At 41.7% G+C, this 21,731-nt stretch overlaps 1 protein-coding gene across 1 annotated transcript in view; it reads right to left on the bottom strand.

The window, feature by feature from the left end:
- SP140 (SP140 nuclear body protein) overlaps nt 1-21,731 on the bottom strand; it is an 81,944-nt gene that overhangs the window by 38,644 nt on the left and 21,569 nt on the right. The window contains exons 4-11 of the mRNA XM_053598259.1: nt 19,974-20,054; nt 18,167-18,316; nt 14,291-14,371; nt 12,199-12,279; nt 5,583-5,663; nt 2,844-2,930; nt 1,455-1,538; nt 997-1,089 (exon numbers count right to left, since the gene is read on the bottom strand). Of these exons, the coding sequence (XP_053454234.1) occupies nt 997-1,089; nt 1,455-1,538; nt 2,844-2,930; nt 5,583-5,663; nt 12,199-12,279; nt 14,291-14,371; nt 18,167-18,316; nt 19,974-20,054 (738 nt within the window). The remainder of the gene's footprint in view (nt 1-996; nt 1,090-1,454; nt 1,539-2,843; nt 2,931-5,582; nt 5,664-12,198; nt 12,280-14,290; nt 14,372-18,166; nt 18,317-19,973; nt 20,055-21,731) is intronic.

Below are 21,731 nucleotides of genomic sequence, written 5' to 3'. Positions count from 1 at the left end.
GTCGATTAGATGGTAGGATACTACTTCTGTGAAGGCTTTATCAAGATTGTAACAAAATAATAAAAATTATCAACCAGCAGAGGAATGTTAAGTTTTTCAATTTCCAAAGAAGAAAAAGAGTTAGAATATAAATTGTTGTATAAATCCAAATAATAGTATTAATACATGTGAAAAATGAAAGCAAAATAGCACTGTCTCATCACCTAGCATGTTTTTACTTGCTATTGTTTGACTATATCTCTCAAATTTCAATGTTGGAAAGTTAATCCCCAAATTCATATGTTGATTGGAGGTGAGGCCTTTAGGAGGTAATTAAGATTAGATAAGGTCTTCGGGGTGGGGCCTTCATAATGAGATTAGTGGCTTTATAAGGAGAGGAAAAGAGACCCAAGCTGGTGTGCTTACTCTGTCTCACAAGTGATGACCTCCAAAAAAAAAAAAAAAATTTTATGTCAAGATGTCTTATGGTTTACAGAGAAGACCTGCATATATTAATAGTAAGTTTGATTTATTCCTGTGTATTAGCTAGTTTTGATACTATTTTGGTGGCATCATTTTAAAATTTCATTTTCTGTTTGTTCCCAGTACTGATGTGAATAAATTGATTTCTATACACTGAAAGAAAAAGAAAGAAAATCAGATGCTAATGCCTTTCTCTTGGACTTCCCACCCTTCATAAACGTAAGCTAAATAAGCCTCTATTCTTTATAAATTACTAAAGTCTATGTATTCATTTATAGCAACAGAAAACAGGCTAAGACACTATTACAAAGGAATACTTTTCATTAAACAACAAGACTCCCTAATCATGGAGTTTTTCAAGGTTTCTCGTCTCCCTGTATTCCCCCCACCCCCAAAGACTAGGGTAAATGTGAAGAATAGTATTCAAAGATTAATTGGACCTTTCATTGTGAAGTACTTTCAGAGTAAAATCTGCCAGGAAAAGTCAGCTTTGAATTCAGTGCACTGACACCCTGCAATCCAGACGATCCTTACCTTCCTCACCTGGCCCACTTTTTGTTGGTGGTGAGCTCAAGGTTTCCTGTGACTCTTCTCCATCATACATGTCTAAACAGGGACTGTTGGTTTCTACAAAACAGAATGAAACCCCTTAGAAGATTCAGTGAATGACCACAGGAAACTAGCAAGAAAATCCACTCAGAGAAAACCAAGAAGACCAAGATGGCTCAAGCATGCCCTAGGTGGACGTGCTCCTGCCCTCAGGTCCTCCTGCCTTTGCATCCACCTGACACGGAGGTTAACATGGCTCCCGTCACAACCCCCCAGAGGCTTAGAACACACCACGACCTCACTTCCTTCCTGAACATTTCATTTTCTCTATTTTTGACCCTTTCTATGGTATGTGAAAGGGAGCAGAGTAGAAATGAAGAAGTGGAGATTTTCCTCCTGGCCGACAAAAAAACAAGTTAATTGAAAAATGTAAGAAAAATTACCTTCCCCATCATGTACTAGCTGGCCAGGCACCTCCTCTGGTTCTTCTTTATTAGTCACCTGAAGAGCTTCAGAACCACAGGACACTAAAGAGAAACAAAGAAATGCCCACCCATGCGGAGAGGCTCAGGAGTAAACCCCAGTATCCTCAGGTAGATCTAGGAAGTTCAGAGCACAAGTGAGCTGTCCTTTGTAGTAATGTCTGTCTGCTCCAAGAACCACACCTGAGACCCAAGTGAGCCCTATTCTGCTTCTTTGTGTCTTGTCCACCTTCTCTCTGCTTCCATTGCCTGCTGACAGACCCATCCCCAACATTCATGCATCTGTGCTAGGATGGTATTTGAGCATCTTTGATTTTGTGAGGTCCATTCTCTACCTCTTTACTTGTCTATGTATTTTTTCCACAGAGGTGATCTTGATCTCTTTCTAATTATTCTTTCTAGGTCTGTTCTTATTCTCTCTTATTTCTACAGAATGATCCATTCCTTTTCTCAGTGTTTCTCTTGATTTCTTCCCTCCCCTGGCAACATTCTTTGTTAAATACAAGTATTTCTGCATCAGGCCCTGTTTTATTACCCTAAGAGCCTGCAGGTCTCACTTTGGATGCTGACTGTGTGACCATCTGGTGACTCTCCTTCTAGCCCACACAGCCATCACTTGGAATAAGATATCCAGGACATTGGTCTCTGTTCTTCCTTCCTACTTTGATTTTAGGGAAAGATAAGTGTTTTTTTCCCTGTGATTCTATTTTCTTATCTGTTAGAAGAGACAAAAGCAGCTTGCCTGGCTACATCCTAAAGTTTTGTGAGAGAAAAAGGGAATATCCTTTGCCAAAGTATTTCAAAAAAGAAAGTACTATATAATTCAATAACCTGATAAAGAATATTGGACAAACATAGTAATTTGGGTTTGTGGAAGGTTGTTCTTTCTTTCGGCCAAGTTGATATGAGAACCATGTTTCTTTCGAGGCCTTTCCAAGGTTATGACAATATAATAATATCATTATTAAGCACTAGATAGGTACTTGGATTTTAGCCTTTATGGAAAATAAGGGATAGACAGGGGTTAAAAATCACAATATTGAGTCTTTCGTGTGAATATGCAGAAAGAATGAAAAGTAACAAGGGCACCGTTTTTCCTTGATATTTACTTACTTCAACATGCATAAGGCTCACATATATTCTAACAATAAGGCCCATGATGTCCAGATGCAAGATGGAATCTATAACAAGTTCTCCTTATGTTTCCCTCAAAAGGCCACCATAAGTGCAAAGTAATTACATTTAAGGATTGCCCAGAGTGTGTTCAGAAAAAAAATGCAGCAGGAAATACCTCTGTGTCCACTGCTTGACACCCTGCAACCCAGAGCTAGAAACTCTCCCCTTTCTTACCAGACCCAGGGGTCAGGGGGCTTGGCAGGGGGCTTAGGGCTTCCCGGGCCTCTTCTCCAGCACAGGCTTCCAAACAGGCACTGCTCTCTGGAAAAAGAAAAAAATACGTGTGTGTGTGTGTGTGTGTCTATAGATACATAATTCCTCAGAAGTCTCAGTATGTAACCCAGGAATTGAATGTGGCAGAACAAAACAAATAATGAGAAAATCAGGAGGGTCTGGAACACTCAAGTATCTCCTCAGTTGGAATCGCCCCACCTGCAGGGTACCCGACCCAGAGGTTAACACGAACTTCTGCCACTATCAACAGAGGCTGAAAGCAATTCAACCATCATGCGACATTTTCCTATCTCCCACTCCCTATCTCTACAACCAAATTGCAATTTGTTCCCCTTGCTACCTGCTCCTGATCGTTCCTTCCATCACTCTTCCTGTTTCTTGCTTCTGGTGTTTCTCGTTGCTTCTCTTTGATTTGTGTTTCTACCTCCTTCTCTGCTCCTATAAGTTTCTTCTTTTCTCATAATCCCAGCCTTTCCACTTACCTTTGTTTCTAGATTTCTTTCTAGATTTAGGGGTCAGGAAATCCATCCCAGAGGTAGCATAATTTACACAGAGCTTGGCGCATCAGGACATGAGACAGCGAGCTCAGTGGGTCAAGATGACAATCTCTGAATTTGTGTTCAAATCTGACAAACTATTAAAAAGGCTTATACTAACTTGAGAGTCATAGCAGGAGAGGAAATGATGAGCTGGAGAGACAGGTGCCCTATGGTGGGGGCCCTTGTACTCCACAGGAAGGAAATGTGATTTAGTCTTTAGAACAGCAGTTCTCGACCTGTGGGTCGCGACCCCTTTGGAGGTCAAATGACCCTTTCACAGGGGTCGCCTAAGACCATCCTGCATATCAGATATTTACATTATGATTCATAACAGTAGCAAAATTTCAGTTACGAAGTAGCAACGAAAATAATTTTATGGTTGGGGGTCACCACGACATGAGGAACTCTATTCAAGGGTCTCAGCATTAGGAAGGTTGAGAACCACTGCTTTAGAGCAATGTTTTTCAACCTTTTTTTTTTAATTCATGGCACGCTTGAATTCATAGTTAAACTTCCATAGCACACTTAAATTATGTTGATCAAAAAGAAAAGAACATACTTACTGTACTTTGAACTTCTTTTGAAAATAATTTAATTAATAGTCTTTAAAAATTTTAGCCACAGCACACCTTTGGAGTAACAAAATCACAGGCTTTTGGTGGGAAGAGAATATGATCTGATTTGCATTTTTTCAAAGAGAATAAGCAAGAATGAAGGAAGAAAAGAAGATAAAGTCTGTTATTCTTGTTCATGTAAAAAGTAAAAGAGATCTGGTTTAGAGTTTTGCCTTGGCCGTGGAGAGAAAAGAACAGTTTGCAGGTAGCATCAACAGAACTTGTGACTGATGGAGTGTATGGTTGAAAGGAAGGAAGGAGTCATGGATGAATTCTAGGTCTCTGGCTCCAGAAAATGGGAAAAAAGTGGTTCCATCAGGGGCAGACAGTGAGCAATGAAGAAGGCAGGAGGTTCTCAATTCAGGGAAGAAGATGTTAGCTTTAATTTTGGAAGTGTTCAATCTGATGCTCCTGAAATGGTCCTTGGATAAATGTCTTCAGGCGCTTGGATAAATGACATGACAAGACCGGTTTGGTCACAGACATACATTTGAACATCATCAGGGAACATGAGCGCAAGCAAGATTGCCTAGGGAAGGGTGTTACCCTCTGAGTGTGTTAGCAGTGCTAGCGTGCTCCCTGGAAATGTCTTAGTCTGAAAATCATCTACAGAGAGCTGCTCCATGCATCAGAGGTTGCTTCTGTCTCATCTACTTCCCATAGGGTCTCCACATATTTCTGCTTTTATGGTGTAAAGATTTTTGTGCATCTCTCAAGTGTCATCCCGCTCTCTCCTTGGCTTCTCTTACGTCTTTGCTCTTTGGCCTTTTGCTTCCCAGGTGATAATGTTTATGCTTTTTCCCCCCACTAAACTCTCCATGCTCCAGCTCTTGTCCGTATACCTGGCAACCATGTGATCTGCAGGGACCCTATTCCTTGTCTTGCAAAACCATCTACTGCAGTGAGACACCTATTCTCTTTGTTCTTCCTTTACAATTTGACATTGTAAAAGGCCTGCGCACATTTCCGATCTTGATCTCCTCGTCTATAATGTAGGATGGCCAACTTTTCCTGTCCTCATCTTAAGGTTTTGTGAGGATGTCAGGATAATCTCATTTGTTAAAATACTAATACTTTAGTATTACATTTGATAATTTTTTTGTTTTTTTTTTTTTTTGGCCAGGGCTGGGTTTGAACCCACCATCTCTGGCATATGGGACCGGCGCCCTACTCCTTGAGCCACAGGCGCCACCCTACATTTGATAATTTAAGCATAAGAAATATGAAGGAAAAAAAAAAAAAAAGAAATATGAAGGAGAGAAGACATTGTCTTGCCTTGGCATACTTCAACTACCACATGGATTTCTTAACACAGACGTTCAAACAATAAAAACTATTCTATTAAATGTTTACTTTATAGAGATTCCTCCTTGCATTTCCAAAAAGGTCTATGTGTAGAGTATGAAAAATCTCATGATTAATTGGATTCTTTCATTGTGAAGTAAGTATAGGGAAAACTCAGTCAGGAAACACTGGCTCAGCATTCAAATTTCTGACATCCTGGCAGAAATCCTCCCCTTCCTTACCTGGCCCACATGTTGGTGGGGGGCTTGAGGCTTCCTGGGGCTCTTTTCCTTCACACATTTCCAAACAAGTATTGCCTCCCTCTGTAAAAAGAAATGAAATCCCACAGAGGTCTCAGTACACAACCAAGGTAAAATCTGGAAGACATGGGCAGCTCAAGCATCTCCTAGGTGGGACTGTATCTGTCCCAGACTCTCCTGACGTCCTTTGGATTCACCTGGCCTGTAGGTGGACACGCTCCAGTCACTACCACAAAGGCTGAGAACCACACCCCAGCTCACAGCCTCCTTGTACACACGAATGTCTCTCTCCCCCCTCCCTTTGCACACCTCCTCTGTCTCTTTCTTTGTTTCCGTGTGTTTCTGTCTTCTCGGCTCCTGTCCTTTTCTCTTACACCCCTGACTCTTCTCTTTACCTCCTTCCTCTGTCTCATTCATTTCCTTCTCTCCCCCTTCTCCAGGAAGACATCCCTGGGATAATGGAATAGAAGCAGACCAGAGAAGGGGACAAGAAACAGAGTGGGCCCAGGACCCCTGAACCATTCATGCTATTATGAGAGATGAGATGAGCGATCTAGATTAGGGTCCCATGGTGAGTGGAAGCTACAGAAATCCATAGGAAGGAAATTGATTTAATTATAGGCAACAAGTGTGTACCAGGTTTAAGAGGAAAATAAGATGATCTGATTTATGTCTTGCAAACAGCAATGTGCTAAATTAGAAAAATATGAGCCTGATTGGGTACAAGACAAAACAAGATATTCATCCCTTTATGGAGACAGTAAACCCTGAAGATGGGGTTCCTAATTTCAGGGGGAAAGATGTAGGTTTTTATTTTGGATGTGTTCAGTTCCTGAAAGACATCTCAATGGAGAAGGTCCTGGGATAAAAGTCTTTAGGCACATGGATGGATAAGACAGGTGTGCTTGGCAGATGTACACTTGAAAATCATTCCACTGCCCGAGAACAGATGAGACTCCCTGGCGGAGGATTATTACTCTCTGAGTATGTTTCAGCACTACTCTCTATCTGGGGAGACCTTACTCTGAACGCTCACAACTGAGACAGGCCCCTTCTTCTCCCAGTTGCTCTGTCCAGTGACTCTGGCTTCAGCGTTACAGGCAATGGTTTCACTCTTAGGCATTCCTTAACTACCTCTTTCTGTACATAGTTTTTCTTCTGCATTTCCTTCCCACATTGTTCTTTTTACTATTATCTGTATCTATTTGCCTCTATATGTATGATTTTATCTAATTTTTATTAAATTATTAATTTTTATCTACTTCATTTCTTATTGAGGTATCTCCTTTCTACTTTGTCTCTGACTTTCTATCTCTGTTTCTTGTAACAAATGCCTTTTCTTATTTTGTTTTGTTTTTATTTCTAAATATTAATTAAAGGGATACAAGTGTTTTTGTTACATGGATACCTTACATAATGCTTAAGTCAGGGCTTTTGGTGTGCCTGTCACCAGGACGGTATTCACTGTACCCAATTGGTAAGTTTTTATGCCACATATCCCCACCCTATCCCTCTTTTGGGTTCTCATGTCCTTTACAGCTCTTTCTGCATCTGTGTACGTGTTATCGAGCTCCCACTTATTCATGAAAACTTATGGCATTTGGTTTTCCACTCCAGAAATACTTCACTTGGGACAATGGTCTCCAGTTCCAGCCAAGCTGCTACAAATGACATTATTTCACTGCTTTTTAGGACTAAGAAGTATGATGTGTGTGTGTGTGTGTGTGTGGAGCACATTTTATTTAACCACTCATGGATCGATGTTCACTTACGGTGATTCACATCTTTACAACTGTGAATTGTGCTGCAATGAACATTCGAGTGCAGGGGTCTTTTTTTCAGATTAATATCAAGTTAAAATTGGTTACAATTAGGTTACATTGTTTGCATTTGTTAGGTAAAGTCCAAGTTGCAGCTGAGCCCTTCACCCAGGAAATGTGCCATTTGCCCCTATTGTCCCAAATAGGTGAGAGCTTACCACACCTTCTCCCTTCTTCCCCTGCCCCCCTTCTCGAATGTAAATGTGCTTTTCACCAGTGGGAGTGGGTAAGTTGTTCATCTTCTAGTTTTGCATTAGTACACTGGATGCTCGCTTTTCTATTCTTGTGATACTTTACTTAGGAGGATGTTCGCCAAATCTCTCCAGGTAAATAAAAAAGATGTGAAGTCTCCATCTTTCTTTATGGCTGAACAGTATTCCCTGGTATACATATACCATGGTTTACTTATTCATTCATGAGTTGAGGGGCACTTGAGTTGTTTCTACATCTTCGCAATCGTGAGTTGAGCTGCTATAAACATTGGAGTACAGATGTCCTTATGATAAAACAATTTTTTTTCTTCTGGATAGAGGGACTGTGGGATCAAATGGAAAGTCTACTTTTAGCTCTTTGAGCATTCTCCATACGTCTTTCCAAAAAGGCTGTCTTAGTTTGCAATCTCACCAACAGTGTAGAAGTGCTCCCTTCTCTCCACACCCATGCCATCATCAGAGAAATACAAATAAAAATCACCCTTTTGGACTGTGTTTTTGTACTCAATTTTTATCCAACCATGGAGCTGAATGCTTGCAATTTTCAAGAAGAATCCATTTTTTATCATTTGTAACAAGTAGAAATGGTTCACCTTCAAGCTCCAAGACAATTTTTCTTCTGATGCTCATTTAATTCATGCATAACCCATCTATCCAGCTTCTCTACATTGCTGATTTTTTCAAATGGTCCAATATTGTTGGAAGAGCAATGGGAAACCTTGCTACTAATCCACATGTAGGTCAAGGTGGATTTGCTTCCACTACAACTTTAAGCTCATCATTATCTACCTTGGTCTCAGTTCACCCACATGGCTCATTTTCAAGATTAAAATCACGAGAACAGAATTTCTCAAACCATCAGCATATTGTACATTCATTAGCTACATTTTTCCCAAACACTATGTTGATATTTTGAACTCTCTGCATTGCATTGGTTCCATGACAGATCTATATTTGAAAATAACATGAAATCTTGACTTACCCATAGTTTCACAAAAATGACTCTAAAAAATTTGAAAGAAAATCACAAGCCAATAGATGTTTGAAAGACTGAGGGTATAGCTTTACAATAGTCATAATACAAGAAGTGTCAAAGTAAAATGTCAGAGATATCAAATCTCAATACTTAATACTTAGTATTAATCCCAAACTTAATACTTTAGAAAATTGGACATTTCATGCTTCAATTTACATTTCTCTGATTAGTTATGTTGAGCATTTTTTCCATATGTTTCTTAGCCATTCATTTATCTTCTTTTGAAAAGCTTCTGTTCATGGGTGGCACCTGTGGCTCACTGAGTAGGGTGCCGGCCCCATATACCAAGGGTGGCGGGTTCAAACCTGGCCCTGGCCAAACTGCAATAAAAAAATAGCCAGTGTTGGGGGAGGTGGGTAGAGGGAAGGGGATTGGTGGGATTACACCAGCGGTGCATCTTACAAGGGTATATGTGAAACTTGGTAAACGGTCTGTGAAGCTAGTGAATGATGCCCCATGATCATATCAATGTACACAGCTATGATTTAATTAAAAAAAAAAAATAGCCAGTGTTGTGGTAGGCACCTGTAGTCCCGGCTACTGGGGAAGCTGGAGCAAGAGATCATCAAAGCCCAAAAGCTGGAGGTTGCTGTGAGCTCTGATGCCACAGCACTCTACCAAGGGCAACAAAGTGAGACTCTGTCTCTAAAAAAAAAAAAAAAAGAAAGAAAGAAAAGAAAATCTTCTATTCATGTCTTTTGCTTACCCATTAATGAGGTTGTTTGTTTTTTCCTTATTTATTTGCTTGAGTTTGTTGTAGATTATGTATATTAGTCTTTTATCAGATATACAGCTTGCTAATATTTTCTCTGATTATGTAAGTTGTATGCTTGCTATTTTTATTATTTCCTTAACTGTGCAGAAACTTTTTAGTTTAATAAAATCCCATTTATGTACTTTTGTTATTGCAGTGATTGTCATTGGGATTTTAGTCATAAATTTTTTGCCTTGATTGATATTTAAATCCTGCATCCATCTTGAATTAATCCTTGCATATGACAAGAGATAGGAGTCCTGTTTCATTGTTCTGCATATGACTATCCAGTTTGCCCAGCACCACTTACTAAATAGGGTTTCCTTTCCCCAATGTATGTTGTGGTCTGCTTTGTCAAAGATCAGCTGGTTGTAGGTAGATGGTTTTATTTCTGGGTTCTCTATTCTATTCCATTCATCTAGGTCTATACTTATATACTAGTACCATGCAGTTTTTGTTTGCCATAGCCTTGTAGAGTATAATTTGAAGCCAGGTAATGTAATACCTCTAGACTTTTTTCTTTTTGCTTAAGATTGCTTTGGCTATTTGGGCTCTTTATCTGATTCCAAATGAAGCATATGATTTTTTTTTTTTATAACTGTGAACCATGACACTGGTATTTTGTAGGAGATTCAGTTGAATCTGTAATCACTTTGGACAATATGAACATTTTTTAAAATGTTGATTCTATCAATCTATAATCAATCTTCTGCTCAGTCTAGTCTATTGCTGGAGCTTTCTGCTGAATTTTGAAATTCCCTAAATGATTGTTTCATTTATCTAAGTTCCATTCTATCATTTCTTATGTTGTCTAGCTCTTCAACAAGCTTTTTATTTTTTTATTCATGTCCTAAAACATGTTTGGTGTTTTGTTTTGTTTTGTTTTTGCTTCTTTGTTTGGTTTTCAATTTTCTCTTCAATTCCAGTCATCTTATTTGCCATTCATGTTCTGAATCCCATTTTTGGCATTATGACAATTTCCATTGGTGTGGATCTATTAAGTTCCTTTGAGGGTATTAAACTAGTTTGTTTCTTTCATGTTGCCTGGATTTTTTTGCTAGTTTCTTCTCATATTAAACCCCTTCTCTCAGCTCGAGGCTGATAGGTTTATAGCACAGCTATTCTCCTTTGCTGGGAGCTCTCTTACTTAGTGAGAAGGAGGAGAGATCCTTAGATAACATTTTGTGTCCTACTCTGGAGAATTGTTTCTGCTCTAAATTGTTTCTGTTCTAAAAAGTTTCTGCACAGCTAAGGAAAAAATCAACAAAGCAAACAGGCAACTTATAGAATCAGAGAAAATATTAGCAATATTAGCAATCTGAAGCAGGAGAAGGCAGATGCACTGAGAGCCTGCAACATAACTTTTCTCCTGCATCTCCCATGGTTGTCACAGTCCAAGGCAATGCTGGGGATAATCATTCATTCAGATTGGTGGATTAGTCCCCAGGTCACTGTTGGAAGCTCAGGCAGGGGGCTGCACAAGTCCCTCTCCACAAGGTGGGTGGTATGACTTTGGCCAGTACATAAGTGGATCATGCGATATGCCCAGACACATCACAAGACTACAACCAGCAGTGGGGCAAGTTGTGGGAATCTTCTTGGACAACTAGGTTCTTCATTGGATGCCAGTCAGTGGCGAAGTCACAAGACCTTGATGGATGCCAAGGGGAAGTGAGGTCATGAGACATGGGCCAATGCAGAAGCATGAACTGTTGGGTTGATCCCTAGCATCTATTATCTTTTGACTTTGGCCACTGTTGGAAGATCAGGCAGGTGCTAGGTATGTCCCTCACCACTGAGATTGTAGGAGATTGCTCCGCCTGGATCTCTTTGAGGTGGTGGCATTGGCTGAGGCTATCTAGATAGTGGCCACTGGGGACAGGGCTGAGAGCATTCACTACATCCAGTTTGAAGAATAATGGTTATATGTAGCGGGGATACCTTATGAGTTCATGGTGGAGAGATGGGCCATAGCTATGGTGCCACAGGGGTGTGGTCTGCCAGCTGGCACATGCAGGGTTGGGGAGTTGTTCTGCTGGTCAGCTCTTAGGGCCACAGAGGCATTACCAGCTGGTACATATAACCAAAGGTCATGTCCTGGATGCATGGTCTGCAAGTCTACAAGGCAGGGGACATGGCCTGTCACCTGGTGCACAAAGCCAAGGGGGACATGACCCACTGCATGGTGTGTGGGTCTATGGGGCTGTAGTCCCCTCTTCTCCTGGGGTACTACCTCTGTTTTTCTGGGTCTTAACATACCCTCCTGTATGTCTGTAATATTTCCATTATTCTATATATTTTCTTCATCCTCAAAGTGAGGTCTCCTCCCAGGTTGGCAAAGCCTCTTCCAGATTCACACGGACCACTGCACCACAGCCCCTTCCCTTGTCAGCTCTATCTCAAGGGTCTCCCATGTGACTTCCCTCAACTGAAAGATTTTAATCATTCATTAACCTTAGGTCTATGTTCCTGTACTTCTGGAAGTAGGCTGAAAATAATCTCCCCTGCCTTGACTGCCATAACCTGCTGATATTTGGGTTTGATATTCTTCTGTGGTGCCCCTGGCCTGCCTTGGGCATACTTTGTCTCCCCACGTTCTCCACACAGGGGCTTGGCTCTCTCATAGTTTTAAGAAAAACAGAACAAAAAATGAATACAATTCTAACTCTATGCACATGAATTTGAAGAAGCAAATGGGAGGATGGGAGGTGAGTTTTCTGTGCCAGCTAGAGAACAAATACGTGTTGAAATGGTTGAGAATGTAATTCCTAATTACCTTCTCCTTCACTTGGTAGCAGACTGAGCACCTTGTCTCGTTCTTCCTTAGTCATCTGCAGAGTTGTGGGGTTACAGGACTCTGCAGAGAAACAAGGAAATGATGAACCACGAGGGTGAGCCACAAACTGGTCCGCTTCTTTTAGCACGTCCTTGGGCCCCTTTCCTTTCTCCACTTCCATTCTTTTTCCCTCTAGCCCTGCCTTCACACATCACTGTACCTGCACCAGGAAGCCGTCCCTGGGTCTCGTTGACTCAACTTCCTATCCCTGATGTCTACCATCTTTTTGCGTTTCCGCCTTATCCCTCCATGATGTTCTTTACCTCTTTGCCCCACCATCATCTGTTTATTCTTTTAACTTACTTCCACTCCATCCCTCCTATATACAGCATTTTATATTCCCATAAAATCCCCAGAAATTAAGTTTAAAATTCTCTCTCTCTCGTCAGGCCCCATCCCGGAAGGATTTAGATTCCACATTCATTTATATAAAATTAAGCCTGCTTAGATGACTCCGTTTGGTGCCTTCAAACTACATTTTTATCTGTCTCTACCCTTATGTTCTCTTTTATTATGTTCCCTGCCTCTAACTGTTCTCTCTAGTTAATTTTCTAATTTTTCGACCTAAAATTTAAATCCTCCATTAAAGGACTTAGCCCTCCATTCCCCCTTGCCTCCCACACACCTGGGGGAAAACAACCACAGACTGAACAAGTGGGTTTGTGTTGTGGGGGTGGCAGAGAGGGAAGGGAAGTGTCCTTGGCATACAGACAGGCAGGGAAAGAAATGAAGTAATCGGTCATTTAAATCGTAATTACCTCCCCCCACCACTTGGCAGCAGTTTGGTATTTCTTTGGTATCTCTTCCAAAGATACTCACAGGAAACCAAAGAGAAAGACGGAAATGACAGCCTAGACACGGTGATGGGACAACAGGCCTCCGGACATTCCTGCTTAGTTCTGGTGTTCAGTACTGCTGCCCTGAGGACCCCACCTGAGCCCCACCAAAGCCTTGCTGTGCCTGTTTTTCCTCTTGTCACAGCTCAGCAACCTTCTTTCTCCTTTTCATTTTTCAGTCATCACACTGTTGCTTCGACACCATGAGGCCCTGCAGAGCTCACTGACGCTCTGGGATTCTTTCCCGTGTTCTTCTGCATTTCCCTTCGACGCCCTTCATCACCTTTCCTGCTTGGGGCTCTGTTTTCCTTCTGGTTCCATTCTCCTAGGTTTCTTGCATCTCAGCTGCAAATCTCCAGTCCTACCGTCTCCTCTGCTTTTCCCTCCTCTCACTCCTGAAAGACTTTGGTGGCTAACGGTTCCCTGGCACTGGGCCCTGTGCCACTCCCCTGGGTGCCTGCAGGCCTCCTGGGGTCTCCAGTGAACTCTGTGGACTCTGCTCAGTGAGCTTGAAGATCTGATCCTCCACCGGCCTCAGACAACTATTGCTGCAGTGAGTTAGTGGTTGGGGATGCTGGTGCTTCACTTTCTGAGCAGGTAAAAGGTCCCTACACATGCCTGTGGTTCCACTGTAAAATCTAACAGAGGCCTTGCTTTAGGGAAAACTACAAAGGGTAGAGGAGAAAGAGAAAACAAGAAGAAAAGCTACAGGAGCGGAGAAGTTTGCCCACCTAAATGCATAAGTAGTGGAGATAAAATGACGTTTTCTTTGCCAAAATTCTTTGGATTAGTCACTATGTGAGATAGTAACATCATAAAAAATATTCGACAAAAATAATTCAGATTTGCAAGTAGTTAATCTGAAAAAAACATGTTTCCTTTGAAGGCTTTCTATAGTTAAGGACAAATAATAATAACAGCAAACAAAAATACTTAGTTTTTATTCTCTAGCTAATGTATGAGTAGGTATAAATTCAAGTTTTTATTGTTAATAGGCATGAAAGATGTCGTCTTACTCCAGCGTATTTGTACTATAACATGCACTTAGGAACATTTATGTGACTCACGGGATTCCAGGACAACCTGGACTTTTGACTGTGGAGAATGCTCAGACTCAAATGGATTAGGAAATACCAGCTTTGAATTCTACCTCCTGACACCTGCAGGTCAGGGAGAGCCATCCTCCCCTTCCTTACCTGGCCCACATCCTGGCAGGGACCTCAAGGCTTCCTCAGGCTCTTCTACATCATGCATTTCAGGACAGTCATTGCCATCCCCTGCAGAAAAGAATGAAATCCCTCAGCTGTCTTGATTTACGACCAAGAAGGCATCAAATGAAGAAAATACATAATGAGAAAATCCAGAAAGCCTGAGTAAATGAAGTGTGCACACTTCCCAGACAACCTGACCTGAAGGTTAACGTTGCTCCATTAACCTTCACCAGAGGTGAGGCTAATTCGCCCTTCCTGGAAGAATCTTCTCTTCTGCACACCTTCTTCTCTTTCTCATCCATGTCTTTCCATTTGATTCTATAATTTTCTCAATCTCTGCCTGTTTCACTCTGCTGATGTTGCCCGTCTTCTCTGGGTGTTTCTCCCTTTCCTGCTCCTGCTGTTTTTCCTCTCCCTTTCTCTGGGCCTGCTCTTTCCCTCCCATCCTTTGTCTCTTGATTGTTCCTCTGAAGATGTCTCTAAAGCAAGGCCTCTGTTAGACAGTATGTGTTAAATCAGAGTTAACCGAATTAGAGAAGGGCAAAGGGAAGGTAGTGGGACATGAAGCCAGTTTTAAAGAAGGCAAAGAGCATATGAAAAGGCTCAGTTTGGAAAAGAGATTTAACAACTGGAATCATCAGAGGAAAATTTATTCTACCTTGGAGTAGTATTTTAGGAGGCAGGTGATGAGGCTGGGGGGAAGGCAAGTGGTACATTGTGGATGACTTTGGATGCTAATAAAAAAAGCTCATTTATTTAATCCTTAGTGCATTAAGAAAGTAAATAGGAAAATGGCACAATGTAAGTTGTTCTTATTGAAGTACAAATAATGGGTTTGATGGGAGCTAAATTAGAGGAAGAAAATGCGCAGATGATATTGCCTTGAGAACAGTGAGAGTGACAGATCTGGACCAGACACCCAGACACCTAAGGAATGTAACAAAGGGACAGGTGGGGGTAATCTGAAGAAGAAATATCCATGTTGGGTAAGTAAGTCATTCATGGGTGACTCTTAGGTTTCCAATTTGGAAAACCGTGGGACAATAGTGATCTGTCTGTGAGGGAAAGGATACTGAATCGGAGGTGGATGTGGCTTGAGCAATGAAGATGTTGTGTTTAGTTCTGGAAGTGCCAAGGTTAAGGTTCTTGAAAAAGTTCAAGCGCAGGTCTCTATCAGATCACTGGGTAAGGGTCTTTAGATCCATGGATAAATGCATGCTGAAGATAATTTACAGAGGATATTTGTGCTTGAGAATCAGTGGACTACTCAGGGAGCAGCCTAATGTAGTCTGAGTATTTTGCAAGTGCCTCTTTGATAATTGGTTTAATCAGAAAAATCACAGCTGATAGAACCAATCCTTGTGCCCAAACCTGACAATATCCAGCACTCTCACCTCAAATATACAATGTCCCAGTCTATTTCTCTCTCTTTTTGTCCTCTTTCCACTCATAACCAATTTTATTGCTTTCTTGTTTAACCCTTTCTCTACCTAGGCGCTCTGCACCCCTCCATGACTTCCCCATTTCTTGCTATTTACTTTCCTCTCATCTTTCTTTTCCACATACTTCTCTCCATTTTCACCTCTGATCCTCGACAGCTATTTCAGTTTATCTCCTTTCTCTCTTCTCTGATGTGTCTTATACTTCCTCCCACTACGTCTCTGTTTCCCCACCTTACCTCACCCTTCTGTCTGCCAATACTATTTTAATTTTTGTCTCCCTGAAAAATCCCATCCTGCAGGTTCCCCTCTCTCACCTCCTCCAAAAATCTCCCGTTGGACTTCAACCACAGCACTACAAGCTCCCAACCGGTCAACTCCATATTGAAGATCTTCCACCGGACCTGGCATGGCATGTTATTTCTGAGTTCTGAGTTTTTCTTAAGGGTTCTATGAAATTACTTGAAAATTATCCACTCATCCCAACCTGGGAGGGTGGGGTTTTATGCTGCTTCGGATGTATTCATGAAATCTGTCACATATTACCTCCTGACTACCTTTCCTATTTTTTCTTTTTACGTTGTCCACCAAATGAAGACTCCATCCATTCAGGAGCTCAAATCTCCTTTCTTGTGTTTTTTTCTCATACCTGTTGATAGGTAAGGGCAGGTCCACGGCCAGAGAAGTAATAGAGGGCTGAGATATGAGAACAACACAAGGATGACTGAAGGCAGACAGTGACAGAGGAGAGACCTCAATGTGCTCAAGTTGAACTCCAGTGTTCAAGCTTCACGGACTCACCCATCTTAGGCCCAAAAGAGCCTTGCTCTCCTCTTTTTCATTGAGATGCCCATATCTTAAGTATAAACCACTGTGAAACCAACATCCCAGTCAAGATTTGGAACATTTTCACCACTCTAGAAATTTCCCTATGCTTAAGTCACCACCATTCTAATTTTTATCACCATCCTTCCTTCCTGGTACTATACTTGTCTGTACTGGTACTCAGATAAATAAGACCATGCCATTATGTAGTCTTGCAACAGAGCTCTTTGGCTCAACATGTCTTTGAGATTTATTCATGTTGCTACATATACCAAAGGTCCATTCGTTTTATTGCTGGATAGAATTACCCTCTAAATATGTCATACTTTGTATATGTCCTTTCCTGTTGATGGGCATTTGGGTTGGTTCCAGAATTCAGCTATTATGAATAAAGCTGCTATAAACATTCTTGTACAAATCTCTGTGTGAGCCCATGTTTTCATTTCTCCCAAGGAAATACCTAGCAGTGAAATTGCTGAGTCACAAGTTAGGTTCCACTTTATAAAAGACTGCCACATAGTTTTCCAAAGTGGTCATTATCATTTTACATTTCCGTCAGTAAGGGATGGGAATTCCAATTTCCCCACATTCACATTCATGTTCAATGTTTTCAGTGTTACTAATTTCAGCTATTTTAGTAGATGGAATGGTATTTCATTGCAGTTTTCCTTTTCATTTCCCTGACGACTGATGATGTACATATGTTTATGTTCTTATTAGCCATTTTATGTCTTCTGCCCTGAAGTGCCTGTTTATGTCTTTGGTCCATTTTTTGAATTGGCCATGTCTTTTTACCATCCATTTATAGAAGTTCATGTATTCCCAAGAAGACCCATTGTTAGTTATGCGTATTGCAAATATTTTCTCGCAGTCTGTGACTGGTCTTTTCCTTTTCTTACTGGTGTCTTTGTATAAGCAGAAGAATTTAATTGGATGAAGCCTAACTTGCCAAGTTTCTCTTTATATCCATACTTTTGTGGCCTACAGAACAAATTATTGCCCACCCCACATTTGCAAAGACATTCTCTGCTTTCTTCTAGAAACTTTGTGGTTTGACCCTAAACTTTAAGTAATCGCTGATCCAAGTTGAATTCTTTTTTATGGATAGTATACAGCAGTAGCGGAGGTTTATTTTCTTTTCTGTGTGTGCTCTGCCTCTTTCTCAATCTCTTTGCAATTCATTCTGCTTCAGCCCATTTCTCACATCTCTATGCACAAGGCCGTGCCTGCCCAGTGCTGGGCAGATATTCGTGCACCCTTGACTCTGAGGACTTCCCTCTCCTTGGCCACCACCATCACCCACGCTTCACCGCTTTTCCCCAGCAGCCCTCTCAGCGCCCTCCTCTTTGTCTCTATAGTTTCTCCTTCTGGCTCCCTCTGTACCTGTGCTATTTCAGTGTCCTACCTTCTGTGTGTGTGTGCGTGTGTGTTTCCCTCTCCCCATCGCCACAGGTCTAGTCCTCTACCCTCACCCCTGACTCCCTAGGACCTGCTTTCTGAATAGGAGCACAGGACACAGCGCCTCCCCTCCCTAGGTGTGCCACAGTCCCTCACGGTCAGGCGCAGGGACAAAAACTGGACTGTCAGTCAGCCTCACCTTCTCGTTCAGAGCCTCCAGCATAGTCACCTGTCATTTCTTGGGTACTTGATATATCATTTGAGTCATGACATGAATCTTCTTCCCTTACATCCATCTGCTCCTCATTGCCGAGATGCTCTGAGGTTCCAGCTTCTGGGAGCATCATCCCTAAATCACATTAGACATTTTAAAGACTTTCCCCCTTGTAATAAACCTCTTTTATTCTTTGAGAAAAACTATTATGCATCCTTCCATTCACCCTATTCTCATTCCCACTACCCTCAGTAGTAGATGAATCACTAAATATATTCTGGTATGCTTTATACTTTTAATGTACATTTTCTACGTTTAATACTTGCTTTTATCTAAAAGAATAAATACTGTTAAAATAGATCCAATTTTTATATCAATGTACTAATATATTTTAAAAACATGTACTAGCTTAAGTATAAATCCAGATTAAATCTCAATATTAATGACATTTCACAGGCTTTTTATATTCTTCAGGTTTTTCTTACAGTGGTTATTTCCAAGGAAAACCAACATTTAACAATTAAATTTACTGTAGACCATTTGGTTTAAGGATGGAGAACTTTTCTCGGGCTTAAAAGTTGTTTCTATCACTGCTCCTCTATTCTGGAAAATAATTTTCTACTCAGTGGGTGTCTGAGGAGAAAAACTCTCAAAATGTGAGCCCGATTAAATGCCTAGTTGTTGGAGTCAGATATAGGTTATAACAATAGCAAGCATACAGTAGTTACTTTGTGCCACATATTTTTATAAGTGCTTCACATATGTCATTTAATTCCCTCAATAACTTTACTATTATATTTATACATTTACAGATGAGGAAACTGAGCCACAGAGAAATTATTTTCCCAAGTAAGTATTAGAGCAAAGATCAGAAGCCAGGACTTGGTGCCTCAGAATCCTTGCTCTTAACTGGTAGAACCGAAAATGTTTGAGTCCAATGTTTGAGGCCAATTCTTACTGGTTTGAACTTGCCAAAGTCACTAAATATGACCAAGCTTCAGTTTCTTCTCCTACAAAATGGCAATAACAAGATGCCACTTGTATAGAGATATTTGGGGTATAGTAACTTCTGAAGAAATCATAGTATTCAATATAAATATCTTAGGTTCTGATATAATTATTCCAATAATATACATGAAATGATGATTGGAAAGCTAGAAATAGTAGTGCTGTTTGATACATGAGCATTAATGAGTTGGTCGATATGCCAAGTGGCTGGTGAAAGGCAGGTCTGGCCTCTGGTGTTATGGTTAGAGTTCTGACTCCCCTTCATTCTCTCTCCTCTCCTCTCACATCCTTTCCCTTCTCTGCTTGTTCTTTTCTACACAGCATCACTCCTTCCATGTTCTCTTCCGTGTGTAATTATTACTCACTCTCTTTCTCTCTTTTCTGTTATTATGAGTAACATTTACATCAGTGCCTTCTTATGACATGCCAAAGACTTCCTCTTTGGACTTGTCACATGGCACCATCACCCAACCTCTTCCCAGATCCACTGAGTGCCTAACTCACGGTTACAGCTGTCAGTTTACACTTAACTCTGGCTCACTGAAGTGCCCTCTCTTTGGTGTGCTCCATCTTCTTGTTGTGTTATCTGCCTGCCAATACTCTTGGATTCTGAGTCTGGTTGCTTAATTAAACACTCAACAAAACACCACTGCTCTGCCTTCTGCATCTCCTCCCGCCTCCTTCCCCAGGGTCACAGTCACCACTCAGAATTTTGGTCCTCTGATCACTAATCTCTTTTCCTCTTAGAAGATGAGAATGTGCGTTTGAAGCAAGGTGTAATTACTTCCGTCCTGGCATGACTGAGTGCCCAGCATCTCCTGAGGCTCTTCTCCATCACCATTTTCATTAAAGAAGTCACGAATGGCTGGGACGAGGGGAGAAAGACAATTAGAGATCTCAAGCAGTGGCCAGGGGCTGTATCTCACAATTACATAGTCAAGTACATCTTTATTCCAGTGGCTCAGTGGAACCATCCAGCCCTTGGGGCTCCCTGGGGTTCAGTAGGTCCCAAATAGCTTCTGACCCAATGTTACTCCTGGAATGCTATCGCCATTCCAGGTCAAGATGCACCTTGCAAGATTTTAGTACGAACAAACAGTGGAAAAGTTGTAAATCGTGCTTAACCTTCCTTCAAAAAGAGCAGAAAACAGTGAAAGCCAATTTCTAATAAATAATAAATTTGCAAAGTGTTTTGGAAACTGCAACTATGAATAGGAAAGAAAGAAGAAGGCTTTCTTCAGAAGAAGGTCATGGAATGGTTACAGAGAAATAGGCCTATATTTAGAAGAAGAATGAAAAGAGGGGAAAGCCTCAACAACTTTTAAGGATAGAGATGGGGAGTTGGGGGAAGAAGGAAGGAAGAAAGGGAGGGAGGAAGGGAAGAAGGAAGGACAGAAGGAAGCAGAGGAGGGGGAGGGATGAATGGATGTTTGGTTTAATGGTCAAGAAAGATACTATGGTAAGAAAGAAGCAGCAGTGAGGAGGAAATAGCACTTTCCCAGGTAGGATGGGTGGTGAGACATCCAGGAAACAAAAAAAAAAAAATACTTTCTGAAAGGCACAAGCAGTAAGTGAATATCATCACAGCTGTACTAATGACCCAGGGAGACGACAACAAAGGCACAGGTATCTAGCCCAGGGCACCAGCGGCCTCAGAGCTGCATTTTAAGATGGCCCAGCATGCATAGGTGGAGAAGAAAGACACAGGCATGAGGAGAAATACCCAGGAAATACAGAAAAATGCCACATAAGGACTGAAGAGCTGGGGGCTGGGGGGCACCTGCAGTCCCAGCTACTGGGAAGCTGAGGCAGGAGGATCACTTCAGCCCAGGAGTTTCAGTGCACCCTGGACAACATAGCCAGACCCTGTCTCTAAAAAATCAAACTAAAAATAAATAATAATAAAAGTACTGACAAGGGAGCACATCTCCTAGGGGCAATACCCACTGGGGTGGGAAAACTAGAGGGTTTGGAGCACCTGTGGGAATAACTGATGCTTTTCCCACCCAAGGACATGCTGACTTCATGTCCAAGCGGGCAGGGGGGATAGCTGCATGGGTCAGTGGCCTACAGAACAGAAGCGAAGCCCTGAGTGTAGCTGTCCCAGTGTGAAGTGGGGGCTTCTTAGCGCAGGATGAAGGTGGGAAAGGGCCAGAAGGAAGGTGGTGGCTAGAAGCACAGCTCCCAGCTCCTCAGCTTTGGGCCAGTGCCACCTATCCCAGAGGTGGCAGCATCTCTCCAGGAAAGGTGGGCAGCTGCACAAGCCAAGGTTCAGCCACTGTCCAGCAGCCATGAGCCTGGGTGCCTACCACCAAAGCACAGGGAGAGCTGGAAACTCACATGTGAGATGCAGGTGCAGAGCCTGGGGAGGGGTCCTCAGAGCCCCTGAGATGTGTGTAGAAAAGGTAACTCCACTCGCTTTGCACCCACCATGTGGAACATCCTCGTTACAACTATGTGTACAACACTGACTTGAAATTTATGCCTAGGTATAGTGAGTGCTCCCTACCTATGGGTTCCATATCTGTGAATTTGACCAATT

The sequence above is a fragment of the Nycticebus coucang genome, chromosome 7 (assembly GCF_027406575.1).
Source record: "Nycticebus coucang isolate mNycCou1 chromosome 7, mNycCou1.pri, whole genome shotgun sequence".
In the NCBI taxonomy this organism is placed as follows: domain Eukaryota; kingdom Metazoa; phylum Chordata; class Mammalia; order Primates; family Lorisidae; genus Nycticebus; species Nycticebus coucang.
This window is presented reverse-complemented; position numbering and strand designations above follow the sequence as displayed.